This window comes from Sturnira hondurensis, unplaced genomic scaffold (genome assembly GCF_014824575.4).
Source record: "Sturnira hondurensis isolate 20B ecotype Veracruz unplaced genomic scaffold, ASM1482457v3 Scaffold0022305, whole genome shotgun sequence".
NCBI lineage: Eukaryota > Metazoa > Chordata > Mammalia > Chiroptera > Phyllostomidae > Sturnira > Sturnira hondurensis.
Window position 1 is genome coordinate 2,338,752 of NW_028094936.1, and position 23,676 is coordinate 2,362,427.

At 37.6% G+C, this 23,676-nt stretch overlaps 1 protein-coding gene across 2 annotated transcripts in view; it reads left to right on the forward strand.

The window, feature by feature from the left end:
• The window catches only part of BLVRA (biliverdin reductase A), a 212,587-nt gene that overhangs the window by 38,044 nt on the left and 150,867 nt on the right, over nt 1–23,676 (forward strand). Inside the window, exon 2 of one of the 2 annotated variants that reach the window (XM_037035394.1) lies at nt 13,688–13,720. The exons of the other annotated variant lie outside the window; for it this stretch is intronic. Within the exon in view, the coding sequence (XP_036891289.1) occupies nt 13,706–13,720 (15 nt within the window). The 5' untranslated portion in view covers nt 13,688–13,705. The remainder of the gene's footprint in view (nt 1–13,687; nt 13,721–23,676) is intronic. 2 annotated transcript variants of the gene reach the window in all.

Here is a 23,676-nt window from a genome sequence, read left to right on the forward strand (position 1 = left end):
TTTTAAATATAATTTTTATTTAATTCTTGTTCAAGTACAGGTTTCTGTCTTATAATCCCAATCTACATTTATTAATATGATCATGTTTTGTTTATTCTTCATTTTGTTTATGTAGTGTGTCATATGTATTGATTTGCAAGTATTGTAACAACCTTGCATCCGTGGAATAAATCCCACTTTATCACATTGTGTGATATTTTTAGTGTATTGCTTGAACTGGTTTGCTAATATTTTTTGATGATTTTAGTATTTATCTTTCTCAGGGATATTGACCTGTAATTTTATTTCTATACAGTGTCTTTATCTTGTTCTACAATTAAGATAATGCTGGCCTTGTAAAATGAGCATGGAAGTTTTTCCTCCTCTTGAATTTTGTAGAACAGTTTGAGAAGAATAAGTGTTTGTTCTTCTTTGAATGTTTGGCAAAATTCATCTGTGAAGCCATCTGGACAAGGACTTTTATTTGTTGGGAGTTTTTTGATTACTGTATCAAATTTGCTACTTGTAATCAGTCTGTTCAGATTCTCTGCTTTCTCTTGATTCAGTTTTAGAAGATTGTTTGTATAGTTTGTTAGCATATAAACTATTCCAAATATTTTCTTATATTCTTTTGTGTTTCTTTGATATCAGTTATTACTTCTCTTTCATTTCTGATTTTATTAATTTGCATCCTCTTTTTATTTTATGAGTCTGGCTAAAGGTTTGTCAAGCTTGTTTATCTTTTCAAAGAAACACTTGGTTGTATTTTTTTTTTGACTCTATTTTTCCATTGATCTTTATTTCTTTATTATTTGCTTCTTTCTACTCACTTTGGGCTATTATTTTACTTCCATTAATGTAAAATTACTTTGTTTGTTGGATTTTTTTCTTATTTCATTTGGTAAGCTCTTAAATACTATGAATTTTTCTTTTAGGACTGCTTTTGCTATTTGTCTCATAGAGTTTGGGTTGTTGTGTTTTTGTTTTCATGTTTCAAGGTATGTCATCATTTCTTCCTTGACCTCATTGTTAACACACTCATTTTTAGTAACATTTTATTTAGCCCCCTGTTTTTGTATGTGTTTCAGTTTTTTTTATGTTGTTCGACACAGTTGTCCCCAATTTCCCCCACCACTCTCACCTGCCTCAACACCCCCACCTCCCATACTCACTCCTATCCCCCACCCCTTTGTCTTTGTCCATGGGTCCTTTATACTTGTTTCTTTTTCTTTTTTTTTAAGGATTTTATTTATTTATATTTAGAGGGGAAGGGAAGTAGAGAAGGAGAGAAACATCAATGTATGGTTGCCTCTCGTGAGTCCCCTGCTGGGAACTGGCCTGCAACCCAGGCATGTGCCCTGACTGGGAATCTAACCGCGAATGTATGGTTCGCAGGCCCGAGCTCAATCCACTGAGCTACACCAGCCAGGGCTATTCTTGTTTCTTGATTATCCTTTCCCTTCTTTCCCCTTTTATCCATCTCCCACGTCCCCTCTGGTTACTGTCAGTTTGTTTTTCTTGTGATCTATTTTTAGTATTATACTATTATGATCATAGAAGATGCTTGATGTGATTTCACTCTTTTAAAATTTGTGTCTTTTGTGTTTTGATATATAATCTATCACAGACAATGTTTCATGTGCACTTGAAAAGAATGTCCCTTTTGCTGCTCTAGGCTGAATTGCTTTGAAAATATCAATAAAAGTTCTTGGGTCATTCTGTCATTTAAAGCCACTCTTGTTGAATAAGATTTATTTATTGATGTCATTGGGGTGTTAAAATTTCCTGTTATCCCTGTAGTACTGTTCATATCTCCCTTTGAGTCTGTTCAGATTTTTAAAATATATGTACTTGCTCTTATTTTGGATGCATAAATATTTATAAGATTTATATTCCTTGTTAGATCAATTCCTTTATCATTATGTAGTGCCTTTATTTGTTTCTTGTTATAGCCTGTGTTTTAAAGTCTATTTTTGCCTGATATAAGTATTTCTAAACCAACTTTTGAAACATTTTCAATTGCATGAGATATCATTTCCATTTGTTTCTTTTTATTCTGTGTGTATTTTTCATTTTCAGCTTGCTCTTTTGTAAACAGCATATATATGGGTTTTGTTTTCTTATTCATTCAGCTACCCTCTACCATATTCTTTTTTTCCCTTAGTAATATTTTTCTTTTTTTAATCTCTTTAAATTGCCCATGCTATTACACTTGTCCCAATATTTCTTTCTACCTTTGCCCCTCCCCGCAACTATTCCCCATCTTCACAGACAATTCCCACACTCTTATTAATGTCCATGGATCATGCATATATGTTCTTTGTCTTATCCCTTCACCTTCTTTCAACCATTCCCCACCTCCTACCACCCCCCTCCTCTCTTACAGCTGTCAGTCTGTTCCACATTTCTGTGCCTTTGATTCTATTGTACATGTTTGTTTATTTTATTCATTAGAGTGAAAGCATATGGTATTTGTCTTTTACCAACTTGATTCTTTCAGTTAGCATAGCAGTCTCCAGTTCATCCATGCTGTTGCAAAAGGTAAAAATTTCTCCTTTTTTACTTCTGTCATTATAATCCATTGTGTAAATGTACCACAGCTTTGTCATCCTTTTATCTACTGATGGGCACTTAGGCTGTTCCCAAATCTTGGCTATTGTAAATAGTGCTGTTATGAAATAAAGGTGCACATATTCTTTTGAATTGGTGTTTTGAGATTCTTTGGATATATTCCCAGAAGTAGAATCAGTGGGTCAAAAGAAAGTTCCACTTTTAATTTTGTGAGGAAACTCCATAATGTTTTCCAGAGTGGTTACACCAGACTGTATTTCCACCAGCAGTACACTGGGGTTCTCTTTTCTCCACATCTTCACCAGCACTTGTTTGTTGACTTATTGATGGTAGCCCTTCTGACGTGTGTAGATGATGATCTCATGTGGTTTTAATCTGCATCTCGATGATGATTAGAGATGTGTTGAGCATTATTTCATATGTTTATGGGTTATGTGTATGTCCTCCTTAGATATGTGTTTATTCAGGTCTTTGTTTAGTTTTTCATTTGGATTGTTTGTCTTCCTGGTTTTGAGTCATATAAGTGCTTTATATATTTTGGAGATTAAACAATTGTACAATGTATCATTGGCAAATAGATTCTCCCAACAGTGAGTTCACTTTTCATTTTTTTCTGATGGTTTCTTTCTTTTTATTTACTTATTTGCTTATTTATTTATTTTTAATTATCTTATTAATTGTTCAAGTATAGTTGTCTGCATTTATCCCCCACCACTCCCCATGACCCCAGCCATCTTCCCTCTCTTGGCTGATTCCACACCCCCTTGGTTTTGTACATGTGTCCTTTGTTGTTGTTCCTGAAAACCCTTCCCCTTTTTCCTCCCATTATCTCCTCCCACCTCCCCTCTGGTTACTGTAATATTGTTCTTAATTTTAGTGTCTCTGGTTATATTTTGCTTACTTGTTTGTTTTATTGATTAGGGTCCACTTAAAGGTGAGATCATGTGGTTTTTTTTAAATAGGTATTTTGAGTACCATTTATTTATTTAAAGATTGCATTTTTCATTACTCTTTGTACTCTTTATATCCCACTCCCCCCCTCCCCCCGCAATCACCACACCGTTGTCCATGTTTGAGTCCTTTTCTCTTTTTGTTTGATTCCTCCAACCCCAGTGCTCATACACTAATTTGAAAGAATATATGCACTCGTATGTTTTTTGCATGTTATTTACAATAGTCAAGATTAGGAAACAGCCCAAGTGCTCATCTGTAGATGAGTGGATAAAAAAGATGTAGTACATTTACAGAATGGAATATTGCAGAGCTGTGAAAAAGAAGGAAATCTTACCTTTTGCTACAGTATGAATGGACTTGAGGATTATTAGGCTGTATGAAATAACCCAGTCTGAGAAAGACAAATATCATATGATTTCACTCATATGTGGAATCTAATGAACAAACTGAACTAACAAGCAAAATAGAGACAGAATCATTAGTAGAAGAGTAGGTTAACAGCTGATATTTTCTTTAGGTATGCATAAAGTTTTTAATTTGATTTAGTTCTATTTGTTTATCTTCTATCCTTTCGGTGCCTAAGATGATATGTCAGCAAAAATATGCTATGCAAGATTTCTGAAATTTTACAGCCTGTGTTTTTCTCTAAGATTTTTACTGTATCATAACTTATATTTAAGTTTCTTATCCATTTTGTGTTTATTCTAGTTTATGGTATAAGTTTATCATCTAGTTTTATTTTTTTGCAAGTACTAGTCCAGTTCTCCCAACACAATTTATTGAAGAGAATGTCTCTTCTTCTTTGTATGCTCTTGCCTCATTTGTTAAATATTAATTGACCAAAAAGTTATGGTATTTCTAGGCTGTCTGTTCTTTTCTTGTTTGTTCAAGTACAGTTGTCTCCATTTTTAGCTCACCACAACCACCACCCCACCCATCCTCACCTCCCGCACTCAAACCTACCGTCTTTGGATTTGTCTGTGTGTTCTTTAAACATGTTCCTTGATGGTCTTTCTACTTTCCCCCATAATTCCTCTCTCCACCCCTCTGGTTACTGTCACTTTGTTCTTTATTTCAATGTCTCTGGTTATATTTTTCTTGCTTGTTTGTTTTGTTGATTAGATTCCACTTACAGGTGGTATCCTATGGTAATTTTCTTTTACCACTAGGCTTATTTCACTTAGCATAATACTCTGCATTTCCATCAATGGTGTTGCAAAGAGTAGGACCTCTTTCTTTCTTTATTCTGTGTACTATTCCATTGTGTAAATGTACCATACTTTTTATATCCACTTATTTACACTTAGCACTCAGGTTGCTACCAGCACTTGGATATTGTAAGTTGTGCTGCTATGAACATTGATTGGGGTGCACAGGTTCTTTTGAATTGGTGTTTCAGGGTGCTTAGGGTGTAATCCAGCAGTGATATTGTTAGGCAAAAGGCAATTCCATTTTTAGTTTCCTGAGGAAATTCCATACTGTTTTCCACAGTAGCTGCACCAGTTGGCATTCCCACCAAAGGTACACTAGGGTTTCCTATTCTCCACAACCTCTCCAGCACTTGTTTGTTGATTTGTTTATGATTGCCATTCTGACTCGTGTGACACGGTATCTCATTGTGGTTTTAATTTACATCTCTCTGCTGGCTAGTGATGCTGAGCATCCTTTTGTATGTCTCTGGGCCCGTTGTATGTCCTCCTTGGAGAATTGTCTGTTCAGGTCCTTTGCCCATTTTTTAATTGGATTGTTTGTTTCCCTGGAGTAGAGTCATGTGAGTTTTTAATATATTTTGGAGATTAAACCCTTGTCCAAGGTATCATTTGCAAATACGTTCTCCCATACAGTTGGTTCACTTTTCATTTTACTGCTGTTTTCATTAGCAATGCAGAAGCTTTTCATATTCATAAAGTTCTGTTTGTTTATTCTCTCCTTTATGTCCCTTGCTCTAGGGGACATATCAGTGAAAACATTGCCATGTGGCATGTCTGAGAGTTTCCTGCCTATGTTTTCCTTTAGGACTTTTATGGTGTTGGGACTTATATTTAAGTCTTTTATCCATCTTCAATTTATTTTTGTTTAATTGAGTTAATTGGTGATTGAATTTCAATTTTTTTCATGTACCTGTCTGGATCTCCCAACACCATTTATTGAAGAGGCTATTTTTATTCCACTTTATGCTTCTTCCCTTTTTGTTGAATATTAATTGACCATAGAGACTTAGCTTTCTTTCTAGGCTCTGTTCTCTTCCATTGGTCTATGTGTCTGTACTTAGGCCAGTACTGTATAGTTTTGATTATTGTGGCCTTGTAATATAGATTGATATCAGGTATTATGATCCCTCCCACTTTATTCTTCTCTCTCAAAATTGCTGCAGCTGTTTGTGGTTGATTATGGTTTCATATAAATTTTTGAAATGTTGTATATCTGTGAAATATGTCATTTGTATTTTAATAGGGATTGCATTGAATCAATAAATTGCTTTGGGTAGTATGGACATTTTTGATTATGTTATTTCTTTCAATCCATGAACATGGTATGTATTTCCATTTATTTGTGTCTTAATTTCTTTGTTCAGTGTTGTGTAGTTTTCTCAGTACAGATCTTTTACAACCTTGGTTAGATTTCTTCCTTGGTAATTTATTTTTCTTGTTGCTTTAGCAAATGGGATTTTTTCCTGATTTCTGTTTCTGATATTTTGTTGTTGGTGTATAAAAATGCCTTCTATTTCTGAATATTGACTTTGAATCCTGTTGTTTTGCCAGATTCACTTATTAGGCCGAGTAGTTTTTTTGGTGGGGTGTGTAGGGTTTTCTGTGTATATTATCACGTCACTGCAAATGATGACAGTTTTAGTTCCTCCTTTCCAGGTTGTTAGGTGTTCAAAGTGGACATCCATGTGTTGTTCTTTTTTTTTAATTTTTAAAAAATTATTTGTCTCATCATTTTATTTTTTAAAGATTTTATTTATCTGTAGAAGGGACAGGAAGGAGAGAGGGAGAGAAATATCAATGTATGGTTGCCTCTCGTGCGCCCCCTGCCGGGAACTGCATTCCCTGCTGGGAACTGGCCTGCAACCCAGGAATGTACCCTGACTGGGAATGGAACTGTGATCCTCTGGTTTGCAGGCCTGCACTCAATCCACTGAGCTACACCAGCCAGGGCCCGCACGAGAGGTTGTTCTTGATCTTAGTGGGAACGTGTTTAGGGTTTGCCAATTCAATTTGATGTTGACTGTAGGTTTCTCATATATGGCCTTTATTATGTTTTGGTATGCTCTCTCTACTCCCACTTTGTTGAGTGTTTTTATCCTAAATGGGTGCTATATCTTATCAAATGCTTTTTCCCCATCTATTGATATGTTCATGAGATTTTTGTCTTTCCTTTTTATGTGATATACTATGTTTATTGTCCCATCCTTGCATCTCTGGGATGAATCCCACTTGTTCATGATGTGTGTCCATTTCATGTATTGCTAGGTGTCATTTGCTGGTCTTCTGTTGAGTATTTTGGCGTCTGTGTTCATCAGCGATACTGGCCTGTACTTTTCTTTCTCTGTTGTGTCTTTATCTGGTTTTGGAATTAGGGTGATGCTGGCTTTGTAAAAAGAGTTTATGAGTCTTCCCTGCCCTTTGATTTTTTGCAATAGTCTCAGAAGGGTAGGGGCTAGGTTTTCCCTAAATGCTTTGTAAAATTCTCCTGTAAAACCATCTGGTCCAGGGCTTTTGTGTTCCAGAACTTTTTTGATTATTCCTTTGATTTCATCATCTGTTATCAGTCTGTTCAGGCTTTCTGGTTCTTATTCATTCAGTTTTGGGAAATTATACTTTCTAGAAATGTGTTCATTTCACTCCGGATTTCAAATTTCTTGGCATATAATTGTTCATAATAATTTCTTAAAATTCTTTGTATTTCTGTGATATCAGTTGTAATCTCTTCTCTTTCATTTCTGATTTTATTTATTTGGGTCCTCTCTTTTTTTTCTAGATGAATCTGCTTACAGGCTTGTAGATTTTGTTTATGTTTTTAAGGAATCAGCTCCAGGATTTATTGGTCCTTTGCATTTTTCTTTTAGTCTCTTAGTCGTTTAATTCTGCTCTGATATTGGTCATTCCTTTCTTCCTGGGCTTTGTTTATTATTGTTTCTCCAGTTCCTATAGCTGAAGGGTTAAGTTGTTTATTTGAATTGTTCCTATCTTTTTGTAGGTAGGCCTGTATTGCTATGGACATCTGTCTCTGTACCTCCTTTGTTGTGTCCCATAAATTTTGGAACGTTGCATGTTCATTTTCATTTCTTTTCTGAAACATTTTGATTTCTTCCTTGATCTCTATATTAACTCATTCATTGCTTAATATCATGTTGTTCAGTCTCTACGAATTTGAGTGTTTCTGAATTTTTTTCCTTAAGGTTGGCTGCTAGTTTTAGTCTTTTGTGGTTCGAGGAAATACTTGAAATGATTTCAGTTTTCTTGAATTTGTTGAGGGTTGTTTTGTGTTCTGTCATGCAGTCTTTCTTGGAACATGTTCCGTGAGCATCTGAACACTTGTAGTACTTGTACTAGATTCTCTTGTGGTACTTGTGTTTTACCCATTGGTGGGTCCTTTGTTGGTGGGTTATCTCCTTCAGTGGGTTTACTGGTATTCACCACTCCTACCTTATCTGGTATGTATTCTGAGGCAGGTCGAAGGTGGAGTGGATCGTGACAGTGGGAGAGTATCCAATGGGCTTTAAATTACCAACCAGTAGAGAAGAGATAGGAGTTCTCCTGGAGATCACAGCAGCAACAGTGATATTTCATCCAAATAGCCACTTTTTTTAAAGGTGAAAAAGAGATAAGACTCTTATTATAGCAGAAAAAGAATGTGAACTGACTCCAGGAAGCAGAGTGCTTATTCGAGGTTTGATGGTGAGATATAGTTAGAATAAGGGCTAGAAAGTTCACATAGCATGGAAGAGAATAAAGTTAACCACAATGAAGAAAGTGAAATGGACCTAGACCAAGGAAGGATGCTGTGGTATTTGGAACAACAATAATATGACAAGTAATATATGACCTGAATAAAAAGGATAAAAAGTGAAAGGCCAAGAGTAGTATGTTATTAGAATAATAATATGAGTGAAGTGAAGGAAGAGAAATTAAAGTGCAATATGAAAGGGAGAACAAAGAAAACTAGTCAAACAATGAAATCAAACAAAGAAAACTCAATGGAAGGAAGAAAAATAACAATTAAAAGAATAACAAAAATAAAAGTAAAAAATAAAATGCAAGTTTTGTAGAACAGCAAAGTGAATTTTGTCTCACTTGTTTGTGTTAGCCCTCCGATCTCTCTTTTTGGATATGTCTTCGGTGAAATTTCAGCTCCAGATCTTATTGTCTTACACTTGGAAGAAAAAAAAAAGAAAGCCCTCGGTCGTCTTTAAACCCTGGAAGGGAGTTCTGCTGGTATTTTTGGAAGCTGTAGGCTGAGGGGGGTTGGTATCCATTTTTCCCCTTTCCTGTTCTGCACTGGGGGGCTCAGTCTGAGCTACAATATTCACAGGTGTCCAGCCTCCAGCCCAAGCCCTCAAAGTGGTTTGTGGACCCCATGGTCCATGTGCATCAGGCCTGTGCCTTTAATCCACCTCATTGTGCCCCCTTTGATTAGTCCCTGAAGTGCACTGAGTTGGAGCAATTGGCACCCCTCCTCCCTCTTTGCTGGCCTGGGAGCTGTTCACGTGCAGAATCCCTTCAGGGATGTTTAGTTCCCTTATTGAATTAAGTCTCTCGGGATTGCTACCCAACTGAGTCCCTGCAGCTACACTTTAATCAGTCCATAAGGCATCCTGATTTGGAGCAAATCTCACCCCTCCTCCTCTCTCTTTGCTAGCTCTGCAATGGCACATGAGAGCTCCTTGCACAGTGGCTGGGAGACTCTTTTTTTTGGTGAATTCCCCTTGGTTTTCGCTGGCTCTTCTTAACAAGCTCCTCATTTTTCACACAGCCCAATTCTCTGACCAGTTCAGAGACTGTCTGGGTCAGGGTCATTTACCACCCAACTCTGCTGTCTCCAGGTGTCACCTGGCTCCCCAATTTTTCTGGTACAGTGCCAGTGGGGGAATACCTACTCTGAGTGCCTCCCACTGTGTCTTTTTACCACCATCGACTTCAGGTATCCAGCTCTTCCCTGGTGTGGGAGTGGCTTCCATGCTTTGGGAGGGGAGGGACCTGCAAAGTTACAATTGCCAGTCATCTTTCTCCACCACCAGGTGATGGCTTTTTAACTTTATAGTGAACCACTGCAGCCTGACTTGCCCTTTGTCATGAGATAATAATTCAGGAACCAACTCAAGATTCTTCTTTATCTGTTTTTTTGTTTTGTTTTGTTTTGTTTAAAGAACAGGCTACTCCTAGAGAATCATACCATATATTTCTTGATGTTCCCATCATGAATTATCATGAATCCTAATTCCATTTATAAGTTTCATGCTATCATAGCATAGTTCCAGTGGATATTTTTTAACTTGACAAAGATGTTCCAAAATTAATCTAGGGGGTCTGAGCAAGCAAGAATTGCTAAGAACACTACTTAGCAAGTTAAAAAGAAAACTGAAACGATCAGATATCAAAACATATAGTAAATCCACAGTCATTTAAATAATATATTAGAGCCATCAAATAGAGGTTGATGACAGAGCAGAGGCAGTAAAAAAAGGAATATTCATAAGATTTATATATGAATCATGGTATGGAAGGGAGGAAATAGTGGATAAATGATTTGGGAACAAGACTTTGGGGAAAATAGTCTTATGTCATATACTAAAATATAAATTAGATTGATTAAATGTAAAAATGTAAATAAGTAAAAAGTTAACAATCTAAAAGTAAATAAGAATGTGCTATAAATTTTTGTAAGTATAATACCAAAACTGAGAAACTTAGAACTTTTTAGTTTTTGGTCATTTAAATATTGAAACCTTGAAATAAACAAACTTAAATTTTTTAATTATAAGATTGGGTCTTACATCTTTTAGAATATGTTGAAATACAGAATAAAGTTATCCCAGGGTTCTGTTCAAACTTTAACTGGAGTTGGCTAGACAGTAGTGAGATAGGGAGAAAGAGATGAGGGATGGGCAGGGATCATGTTGAATGGTAGAACAAAATTTTATCTGGCTTGGGATTACAGCAGCCCTTGATGTGTCATCTTATTATAAGGGGTGTTAAAATATAACGGGAGGGAAAAGAGCATGGAAAAGATCTGGCCAGGATATTGCAGTTGAAGGTACTCCCAGGCAGTAGACCACTGATATCTAATACACTAGAATTTCTAGGTAAGATTCTTTCTCATGCATGTTTCTCTCTCCAAATTGCTTTTTTGTTTGTTTGTTTGTTTGTTTACTTTATTTGCTTTCTCCAAATTCTGTGAGAAAGAGGTAAAGTTCATAGGTAATGTTTTGTAGACTATTTTTTCATAGGGAAGCTTTCCTGAAAGTTCTCATTAGAAAGAGAAGACAAGCAGTAGTAATGTTTCCGCAAGGAAAAAGGACTCAGGGAAATTTAATGATTTCCTCCTCAATGTAGTTTGTAGGGGCTAGAGATGGAAATAGGAAGCAGTAAGCAGTAGAATTGTTAGGCCAGAGTTGCATGCATTTGGACTTTTAGTAGGTTTTGCTCAACTGCTCTCAGTAGAGATAATACCAATCTGTGGATCCCAGTAATATCAGAGACTGTATTCCTCCCTACACTTTGACCAACACACTGTGGCACACATTTTGATCTTTTTCAGTCTGATCAAACATCTTGATGAAATCTTAATTTGTTGCATTTAGCGACTGTGACTAAGGTTGAGCATTGTTTCACCTATTTTAATGTTCACCTGAATTTCCTATTCTGGGAATCAGAGAAACACCTTAGAGCGGAAACAGAACTTTGATTTGAAGTTCCAACTGTTCAGTCTGCAAATGAGGGACCTGTTTGGTTATGGTCACTTGGCTAGCTATTTACTGAAGCAGGACCAAACACACCAGGGCTCTTATTTATTGCAAAAGCTCTTTGGGTGACAGTAAGACAGGATCTTTAAAGGTCTCTGTGGCAGACTAGGGTCTGTTTCTAGAAGTAGAAAGTGTGGAAATTACAGTTCAGTGTTACAATGCCTTGACTGTAAGGCCAAGTGCTTTTACCCACCTTGAACTTCAAGTACTTCATCTGTGAGATGAAATTAACATTAACCTTTTTTGCCAGGGTTTCAAGGATCAAGGTTAATGTGTGTGAAGTAGCAGACACAAGTAGGCTAACCACTGTTAATCACCATCCTCACATTTGTGCATTTTGTTATCTGATTTGCCTACTCACCTGTAAGCTCCAAGGGATACTTAATAGCTGTAAAAAGAAAGAACCCTTACCCTTTGTCACAACAAGGATGGACCTGGGGATTATTATGCCAAGCAAATAGGACAGTCAGAGATAGACAAATACCATATGATCTCATATGTGGAATCTAAGAACAACATAAAGTGATGAACAAAATAGAACAAGAGTAATGGACACGTGGGACATACTGACAAATGTCAGAGGGGAGGGTGGAGTTGAGTAAAAGAAGGTGAAGAAATTAGCCAAAAAAACATACATGCATAGCCCCTGGACACAAACAATAGGGTGGTGAAGGCCAGGGGAAGGGAGGCAGGGGCTGGGTGGAGGTGGGCAAAAGGTGAGGGAAGTATGGGACAACTATAATAGTGTCAACAATAAAAAAAAAAGAAGTAAAACATCACGCCCCTACTGACTCCCAGAGGCCTGAGAAGAAAGCTTATCCACTTTATCACTCTCTGCTTTTTAGGGTTTGTCATCTAGAAAGTTCCCTCTTTGTGATTTCTAGGAAACATTAAACAGTTCTAGATTACAAAAGGAGACAGTCTGTGTGCTGACCAGGCTTTGACCCACTCTCAAGTAGGAAGGAGAAATGGGAGGGGAATTATTGAAAACATTATTTTTAACACACAGCCCAGATGATCACCCCAGGTGTTTTTAGAATTGCCAAGACTGAAGGTTTTTCTCAAGTGAGTGTTATTTCACCATTATTATTCATGTTAATCATCACTATGCTTAACCCTTCCTGTATTTTGAAAGAGAATAGATCAAATGCAGAACTGGGTCCAAGGACAAAGGCTGCCATAGCCTTCCCTTCCCAGACACTGTAGAAGGCCCTCTCTCCTCTCCTGTGAGGTCTGAGCGGTCATTTTCTTTATTATTTTAGATATCTCCCATAGGTGGAAGAGCTGAAGAGCCATCTTTAGTCATTTCTTTTTCACCTCTGGTTACCCACCCACTCACTCTGCTGTTGTCTGCCCAGGTCTTAGTTAAAATACAGTGACAATTCTAACAGTTCTAAAAAATGAAGGAGAAAGTTAATTGTTAAGGGCCACTGTTCTACTTTAAGTTCTAGTGTTTTTTTCAAGTGTGGCTCTCTGACCGTTTTTACATGACCTCTTGGATGCCTGTTAGAAATGCAGTTTCTTAGCCTCCCCTCTCCTGTAAACTTTCTGAATCAGAACTTCTGGGGGTAGATTCCAGAAATACCCATTTTCAACAAGCAGTTTCAGGAGTTCATTAAAGTTTGGAACCACTGTAATTCCTTACTAGTTTGTTATTTCTCCTGTTTTTTTCTTATCTTTTGTTTTTCTTTCCTTATTCCTGCTTTCCTCTTTGCTCCCTTCTTCCTCCTCTTTAATGCTAAGGGTTCAGAATAACCTGTTGAACAATGCTACCTCGAACATAATAAATTTAAGTCCCCTGGAAACTCAGCTAGGAGGGAAAAAGAAAAAGTATATAATTCTTACTGCCATACCTGTCCCCATTCAAGAACTGTTTATACAAAGCTAGCCTCTCTGAGTGCCTGTTTCGGGAAGTGCATCATTCTTTCAAGTATGCAGAGGCATAAATTCACAGCTAGTCTTTCAGTGTAGGAGATGGGCCTTGGGGATTGGAAATGTTTTTTAGAGAAGTGTCACTGACATGATGTCCCAGGGTAGTCAGCCACCACCAGCCTTAGAATCAGACACTGGCCTGGGTACCTTGCTGGAGGGCTCAAAGTGGTCAGTAGGACAGGAAACAGTGGGGTTGGGGGAGTGTGGGTGCAAAGGGAGTGCCTGCATGGAGTTTGGGACAGGTGCCACCAGGGTCCTGAACCTCTGCTTTTGTCTTCACAGCCAGTGAAAGAAGAGATCATGATGAGTGCAAACGTGAGTTCTTTGAAAATACCAGTTTAAAGAATGTTTTTCTTGCAATATTCCTCATTTCTTTTTCACAGAGTGTCTTCTCTCCCTACAGAGCTTTCAGAAACATCAGCACAAACTTGAAAACATTTCCCCTTTCACCTGCCAACACATATCTGGCTCTGGGTGATACGGGAAGAATTAGGCCCCTAACCTTATCTGTGTCTTTCCTTCTTCACTTAGATGATAATTTATCTACCACAGTTAAACCTGAAATAACACTCATGGGCTGGGAATGGCACGGACAGTGGCATGTGGAGGGCACTGGGGCCAGAACCCTGCTTCATGTTATTCTGGGGACACTTGTTTCTGCTTCATAGAACCTTTCTCTATATCATCTTCTTGGTTGTCTCACTTCCGCTGTAGCTGTTCCTTCATCCAATGAGATGTCTAGGAGAAAGAGATGGCTTTCTTCACCTCTTTCATGAGAGTGTCAGCATCTTTTCTTGAAGACCCACTAAATGCCTTCTTAGGTCTTACTGGCTAGCATTAGGTCACATTCCCATTCCTGGACCAATTACTGCTTCAGAGGAGCTAGTATTTTGCCTATTGACTAATACTAATCAGGCCCATCCTGCTGCAGCTTACCCCTCTTCCACTGGGCTGGATATAGGAAGAAGAAAGGAAGACGGGCATGGGGAATGGATACATTGAATTCACTCCAAGACATTTCTGGTGAAAATGTACCTCTCTTTATGCTCTGAGTTGCAAACTCTGCTGCCTATTCAGACCTTGCACTGACTCCCTAATTACCTCCTTCACCGACCGCATTGTTTACCTCATTTCTGCTAGCTCTTTCTCATTAATATTTCAAAATGCTTTAAGTTTTTTTTTCCAGAAAATAACACATGGCATTTTATCAAGACTTGTAACTCTATTTTTCTCACCCCCCCTGCAGAGGTAGCTCCTTGAAAGAGATGTCTGCAGCTAATCTCTATTTTCCCCTCTCCTCAAGTCATTCTTAACTTGCTGCAGTCTGGGTTTGGCCCCTAATAAAATTCATCTTAAATATGTATATATTTTTAAATTTAGTTTTTTTAATAATACAAATACACATACCTAGTAGAACTTAAAAGTTGCAAAACATGGTAAACATTCATAAGTAAGCCCTCCTACTACCTTATCCCTGCAGGAGCTCACTTTTGTTAACTACTTTCTGGTGCTTCTGAACAAATATTGATGTTTTAAAAGTTCTGAAGAAAGAGTATAAACTTTGCATTAGTATTAAGCTTATACAACCTGGCTCAGTAGCAGTTTCATCAGTCATTAGTTACTCTTTCTGTCCTATAATCTTGACGTTTTCTTTTTTCACGGCTTTGTCCTCTGTATCTTTCAAAAACATTCTCAGATCTTAGGCCTCCATTTAAATATTCTCTCTTCTCTATTGCCTTAAACACTCAGATTTGTGTGTGTGCATGCCTATGACCACCCACTGACTTCCTTTTTATATCTGATCCCATTGCAGTTTGACTTGGTTCTCATTGTTCCACTAAAACTTCTCAGTTGAGGGTCACCAGTGGCATCCATATTGCCAAATTTAGTGGAAACCTTTTTTTTCCTTGAAGCATTTCACACTATTAAGCTCCTGAAAGTGTCCATGACACCAGGGTTTCTACTTGTCCCTCTAGTGACTTCTTCTCAGATTCTCTTTGTGTCCTCTTTTCTCTGATTCTTAAATATTTATGTTTGCTAGGGTGCTTCTTACCCTGCCCACTGTCCTCGGGAACTCAGCTGATCCTGTAGCTTTTATTTGTCAGTTGTATGTTTAGGATATCCTAAATGGATTTGTTTAACCAGGTTTGTTTTTAATCTTCATTTCTAGATCTATACATCTAGAAGCCTGGATTGCTCATGTTCATTTAAAGGTTTCACAGTCTCCCCAACTTGTTATAACCTAAGTTGGACTTGCTGTTTTACATGTGCCCCAAATATGCTTACCCTCATTGGGCTTTCTCAGGGAAGGGCACCACTGCCCTCTGTTTACCTGGCCTAAAAGCTGAATGCCACTCCCTAAACCCCACTTCTTTCCCATACTCCATGGTGTAAATCTTGTTATTTCTTGGATTCAGTCAATCACCAGAATTTATGTAACAACATACTATGCCACACTCCATATTTGGCTTTGTGGATGTAATGGTAAAATATCTCCCTCTTGTCATATATCTACTATCTATCTATCTATCTATCTATCTATCTATCTATCATCTATCTATCTACTTATCTATATAAACATAGAAGAAAGAGTATAAATATAGATAGATAGATAGATATGGTATTTATACCCATGGGACTTACTGAACTAATGAGATCATATCTTTCAAATATATCAGTTTCTTACTTTACTTTCTGCTTACTCAATACTTCCCTAATACTGTAATTACTTTATTTATCGTACCCTGCTCTAGGTCATTCTCTTTCTGTTTTTGAGTGCAGAGGAATAGACAGACACAAAGGGTACTCTGCAACCCCAGTTCAGGACACCTCATTTTTCTAGATCTGTGCAAGGCAATTCTCTTATACTTATTTTCTTACTCCTTTCTCATTATCAGGCTCCAAAGCCAGCTGTTCTTATGTAGTAAATGTTTACTTTTTTGTTTGCGTATATTCATGAAAATATATTATTGTTTTTATACATGTACTTTTGACATTCACGTACAGTAAAACTAACTTTCTATGGTACAGAGTTCTGTGAGTTAAAATACATGCATGATTTTGTGTACCTATCAGTATAACAGAATTCAGATCATCCAAAATATTCCCTTCTGTTGCCCCTTTGTTGTCACAGCCTTTCTGATCCCTAGCCCTTGGCAACCATTGTGTGATAATTCTTTTAATTTAAATAATTGTATTGTGTCACAGTTTGTATATTATTCTCTTTAATTTTTCTTTTCAGCACTGTGTTTTTATGCTATAACATGGTTAATCTATTGTCCAGTGCCCCATGATGTGTATCCATTTAATCCTGATAAAATGCCTATTATCAAGGTGCTGTAACTATCGCTCTTTTGTAAATTAAGAGAATGATGATTAAGAAAGTTGTTCTAAGTCACAGGACACTAGGGGCAGAACATGGAATCAAATTCTAATGTTTCTGACTTGATGAATGTCTTTTTATTGTTTATATTCAGCTAATCCTATTCATCCTCTTAAAATGTCATTCTACTGTATGAAAAGTTTCTTAGAGCTTTCTCTCTGGGAATAACACCTCCCTGTTGTGAGTTCCTATTACCTTTTATCCTTTTTTTTTCATTACCTTCCATTCCCTAACTTTGAGTATAGCTGTTTGTGTGCCTTGTTCATTTTAATATCCCCATGGCATCTAGCACAATGCCTCACACATAGTTTGTTTTCACTAAATAATAGTTGAAGCTATTTACTGATCCTGTAATGCAACTCAGAGCTTGACTTAGTCAATGAAAGTCTAGAGGAAGGAATTATGAAATTTTCAAGGACAACTTGAGAGAGGAACAGTGGAGTAGGATCACTAGTCACAACCAGGCATTTATATCAGGGGATGTTTGTTAAATGCACGAATGACTTCCAGAATTTTAAACATTTCAACCTCAGTCACTGGTAGAGTTTGTGGAGCACCCAGCCTTTGCCTATAAGTTCAGAGCACAACCACTCAGGTGGCCACCCTGGTCAGTGTGAGATGGCCAGCTATAATTCCAAGTTTGCATTTCTTTTTGGAACTAGAGCTTGTTGAAGTCTTTAGCATAAGTGTGGTAATGGAAACCTTAATAATGAGGGATTTTCCCCAACCTCCCCCCCCCCCCCGGGAAGATCAAATAACAGAGGGACATGGATGGAGCTTTGGGAAATAAATATATCTACGGAGAGGTTGGAGAAGGAAAATAGTGAAGTGTGAAAAGAAAACCTCACTATAAGGTGACAGAAGACAAGAAAAGAGGAAATTTGTAGAAGGTCCAAGAGGAATGGTGGCAAGAGAGATCCTCTAGGTCAGGGATGTCAAACTCATTTTCACTGGGGGCCACATCAGTCTTGCAGTTGCCTTCAAAGGGCTGAATGTAATTTTAGGACTGTATAAATATAATTACTCCTTAAATTTTAAGGAGTTGAAATTACATTGTGCCCTTTGAAGGCAACAATGAGGCAGATGTGGCCCCCAGTGAAAATGAGTTTGACACTCCTGCTCTAGATTTTTCCTCCTGGAACAATTTTGACAGCTATAACTAACCCAGCTGAACACACAAACATGGCCTAGAGATCCTGGCATTGAAACATCTAAAGGTTTGCAAGTAGGAACAAAGCAGAGAAGGTGAGAATGGAAAAGGGGTGAGATGAACCATAGATAGGGCTGAGGGAGCTCATGGCAGGGCTAAGCCTGGAGAAGGGAAGGAATCCAGTTGTGGCTGGTTCTCTTTTCAGCTTGGAGGAACGAAGAGATTTGGTGGGCATTCCTGCAGGACTATGAGTTGTGGCTGAGGTCAGAGACCTGGACTAGGAGAAGGCACAGAGGAGAGGCTGTGGTTGTTGGGAAGGTGGCATTCCAGCCAGAGCAACAAAGATAAAGTCACGGTTGGTGGCTTCACCCTTGGTGTTGGGTTGTGGAGCATGTTATTTGCAAATCCAAGAACTGGTACTATAGAATCACCATTATCCAAGAGCATGGGGTGTGCTCTGAGACTGGTTCTGCGGTCAGGGTATAGGGGGACCCCTTGGATGCCTCAGGTCACCATTAACAGGAGGGAAAAACAACAAAGAAGCTGGCTGATTTCCCCCAGCCCATCCCACTCCCACACATCATGGCTACACTGACATACTGACAGAGGTGTCTGGCTAAAGGGGACAGCTATGGGATTTCACAGAGCTAAAAAACTTGTGATTTATTGCAAACTAAAAATCAGCTGGAAAATGAGAGAAAGAAAGAAGCCATCAAATACCATGAATAACCAAGATAGTAAGGCAGTTAAGAAGTAAGATGAAAAATCACCAGAAGAAATACTTAACGTGGAAATATGTGATATAAATAACAGAGAATTCAAGATTGCAGACCTGAAAATACTCCATGAGATGCAAGAAAATACAGACAATATAATGTGCTCAGAAAACTAATCAATGAACAAAATGAGTACTTTACCAAAGACATTGGAACTTTAAAAAAAGAACCAAACAGAAATTCTGGAAATGGAGAACTTAATAAAATATATCAAGAATGAAGTAGAGCTGACCAGATGAAGGAAAAGATTAGTGATATTGCAAATAGAGGTTTCGAAATGATGTAGTAGGAAAACAAGAGAGACTTGAGTATAAAAAAATGAAAGAACTCTATAAGAAATATCTGGCTCAATCAGAGGAGAGATATAATAATGATAGGCATATCAGAAAAAAGAGAAGAAATAGGGAATGAAGAGCATATTCAAACAAATAGTGGGTAAGAACTTTCTAAACCAGTGGAAAGAGCTAGATCCTCATATCCAAGAAGCAAACAGAACACATAGTTACCTCAGTCCAAAGAGATATTTTCCAAGTCATAATGTCTTAAAACTGCCACAACTAAATTACACACAAAGAATTCTCAAATTGGCCAGGGAAGAGAAGAAAGTAACCTATAAAGGAAAGCCCATTATGCTATCATTGGGCTTCTTAAAAGAAACTCTACAAGCCAAAAGAGAATTGAAACAAATATTCAGACTGTGAAGAGGGAGAAATAACCAGCCAAGAATAATATACTCAACAAAGTGTGATAGCTGGTGTGGCTCAGTGGATTGACTGCCAGCCTGCAAACTGAAAGGTCACTGCTTTGATTCCCAATCAGGGCAGATGCCTGGATTGTCGCCCAGGTCCCCAGTTGGGGGCATAGGAGAGGCAACCAATCGATGTATCTCTTGCACATTGTTCTTTCCCTCCCTGTCTTTCTCCCTTCCTCTCTCTCTACATAATAAATAAAATATTTGAAAAAAATTATTCAGCAAAGTTATCCTGTGGCTATAAAGGAAAAATAAACACTTTTCCAGACATACAGAACCTGAAGGAATTTATCAGCAGAAAACCTTTGGGACAACATGAAGTGTAACAATCTCAGCATCAGATAGATAGCAAAAGGAGAGGAGATAGATTATGCAAGTGATCAGCAACCTATTTGAAGAAGTAATGACTTTCCTAACTTGGTGAAGGAAAGAGATACACATGTCTAGGAAGCCCCAAACAGGATGAATCCAAAAAAGCACACACCAAGGCACATAATAATTAAAATGGTAAAAGTTAAAGACAAAGACAGAATCTTACAAGCCACAAGAGAAAAACATTTAGTTACCAACAAGGGAGCTCCCACAAGATTGCCAGCTGATTTCTTAACAGAAACATTTCAGAACAGAAGATATTAGCATGAAATATTCAACATGATGTAAGGCAAGGATCTACAACTAAGACTGCTTTACCCAGGAAGGCAGTTATTTCTTCTTGAAGAAAAAATAGTTTCCCAGAAAAGAAAAGACTAAAGGAGTTTATTACCACCAAACCATTACTACAAGAAATGTTAAACGGCCTGCTTTAAGAAATAATAGGGGGGAAAAAAAAACAGAGGAACGTAGTTAAAAGGAATAAAATGGCAGTAAATGTGTATATATCAATAATCACTTTAAGTGTAAATGACTTCAATGCTTCAATAAACAGAAATAGGGTTGCTGAATGGATAAGAAGGAAAGACTGCCTCATATGCTGTCTATAACAGACCCAACTGAGAATGAAAGATACACATGGACTAAAAGTAAAGGAATGGGAAAAGATATTTCATCAAATGGAAATGAAAAAAAAGCTGGGGTAGAGTTACTTATAGCTGACAAAACAAACTTGAAACAAAGGCTATAGTAGGAAATGAACAGGATTCTACATAATGGTAAAGGGAGCAATCCAGCAAGAGAATATAACCCTTATGAACATTTATGCATCTGACATATGAGCACCTAAATTAATAAAGCAAATCTTGATGGACAGAAAGGGAGAGAAGTCTGCAATACAATCATAGTAGGAGATTTTAACACCCATTGGTATCAGTGGATAGATCTTAAAGAAAAGGGTGGCCTTAAAGGACTCATGAGATCAGATGGATTTAATCGAAACTTCAGAGCATTTCTTTCCAAAATAGGAGAATGTACATTAGTTTCAAGTGCATGTGGACCGTTTTCTATGATAGACCGCATATTAGGACACTAAACAAGTTTCAGTATGTTTAAGAAAATTAAAATTCTCGCCCTGGCTGGTGTAGCTCAGTGGATTGAACTCGGGCCTGCGAACCACATGATCGTGGTTCGATTCCCAGTCAGGGCACATGCCTGGGTTGCAGGCCAATTCCCAGTTCCTGGGCAGGGGACGAATGAGAGGCAACCATACATTGATATTTCTCTCTCTCTCTCCCCTTCCCCTCTAAGATAAATAAATAAAATCTTTTAAAAAATTATATCAAGCATCTTCTTTGACCATAGTAGTATGAAACTAGAAATCATTCCAAAGGAAAAAATCTGAAAACCCCACAAAGAGGAAATAACATCTTACTATACAATGTATGGGTTATCAGTGAGATTAGAGAATAAATCAAAGGATGTCTTGAAACAACCGAAAATGAAAACACAACAACAATAAAAGGGAAACTTATAATATCTCAAGAAACAAGAAAAATCTATAGTTAGTGAAATGACATATTAGAAATATTAAACAAAAGATAATCTCAGTGTATACAATAAGATCTATTAGGTGAGTTGAAAAAATTTACCTAGCCAACTACTCAGAGCTTCACTGTAATCATTGTGGGGTGGGGGCCTGCATATGAATTGTGCCCATCTAAAAAGAAAAATATATTTAAGCCCATATTGATTTCACTGACTCCCCTATAGATAAACCTGAGAAATGGTAATATTGAGGTTAAAGCAAGGGCTAGGATTCATTTGAATAATATATTCTAAAATATTCTATAAGACCTGGGTCACTGTATCAGAGAATCAGAATGTGTATGTAAACTGTGCCAATTACGTAAAAAGTCCCAAAATACTTCGGAAAAGAGTACTGTCTTCTGAATAATCACGTTGTTTCTTCATAAAAGAATATTTGGATGGCAACAATAAAATCAGCTTTCAAATATTGGGAAAAAAGATACAAGAAAAATCTCAAATAAGCAATCTGCTTTGTACTTAAAGGAACTGGAAAAAAAGAACAGCGGAAGAGCTGAAAGTGAGTAGAAGGAAGGCTATAATAAAGATCAGAATGCAGAATTGAGAGGGAGATGGTGGAGACAGAGAGACAGACAGACAGAGAGAGAACACCCAAATGAAATCAGAAATGAAAGAGAAGTAAGAACTGACACCAAAGAAATATGAAGCATTGTAAGAAAATATTACAAAACTATCTTCCAACAAATTGGAGAATCTAGGAGAAATGCATACGTTCCTCAAAAAAAAACACAATACAGTCTTCTAAAACAGAATTGGGTAGAATCAGAGAATCTGAGTAGACAGATTAGAACTAGTGAAATTAAAGCAGTAATCAAAAATTTCCACAAACAAGAGTCCTGAACCAGATGGCTTCACAGGTGAGTTTTACCAAACATTCAAAGAAGAACTAATACCGGTCTCTCTCAAACTATTACAAAAAATTCACAAGGAGAGAAGAATCCTCACTCATTTTATGAGGCCAGCATTATCCCAATTTCAAAACCAAATAAAGACACTATGAAGAAAGCCAAATTATAGGCCAATATCCCTTATGAATATAGACACTAAATTGCTCAACAAAATATTGGTAAACTAAATCCAACAATACATTAAAGAGGTCATATGCTATGATAAAGTAGGATTTATTTCAGGGATGTAAGGTTGGTACAATATCTGCAAATCAGTAAATGTGACACACTACATTAAAAGAATGAAGGATACTTCTGGCCAAGATGGAGGCATAGATATATACAGTTTGACTCCTTGCACAACCAAAATAAGGACAACAGCAAATTTAAAAACAAAAAACCAAAACTGCCAGAAAATTGAACTGTATGGAAGTCCAATAACCAAGGAGTTAAAGGAGAAACATTCATTCATATTGGTAGGAGGGGCAGACACGGACAGCAGGGGTGGAGAGGACACACCATAAAGCAGTAGCTGGAGAACCAGGATGGGCAAGGCGGTGGTAGCTGGTGGAGTGGGCATCCCACATTTGCATGTGGATAAACTGGGAGGATCAACTGGGCAGTGAGACAGACCATGCAAACCTGGGTTCCAGTGCAAGGATATAAAGACTTAAAACCTCTGACAGAAAAAATCTGTGAGGGTTGAAGCACTGGGAGAAACTCCTAGCTTCACAGGAGAATTTGTTAGAAAAACCCACAGGGTCCTAAAAGATGTACACAAAACCACCCACCCGGGAATCAGCACTAGAAGGGCCCAATTTGCTTGTGGGTAGTGGAGGAAGTTACTGAAAGTCTGCTGAGAGCTGAGCAAGCAGCATTATTCCCTCTCAGACCCTCTCCTCCACATACAGCACTACAACACAGCAAGGTGGGTTGCCCCAGCCTAGCGAATACCTAAGGCTCTGCCCCTTATTACGTAACAGGTATGCCAGGACAAAAAAATATGGCCCAAAGGAAAGAACATATCAAAGCTCCAGGAAAAATACAATTAGCAATGAAGAGATAGCCAAACTCTCAGATGCAGACTTCAAAACACTGGTAATCACAATGCTCAGAAAAATGGTTGAGTATGGTGGTAAAATAGAGGAAAAAGTGAAGGTTATGAATACTGAAATAAAGTAAAATATGCAGGGAGCCAACAGTGACTGGAAGGAAACTGGGATTCAGATTGATGGTTTGCAGCAGAAGTAAGAAATAAACATTTAACCAGAACAAAATTAAGAAACAAGATTCCAAAAAAATGAGGAGAGGCTTACGAATCTCAGGGACAATTTTAGCCATTCTAACA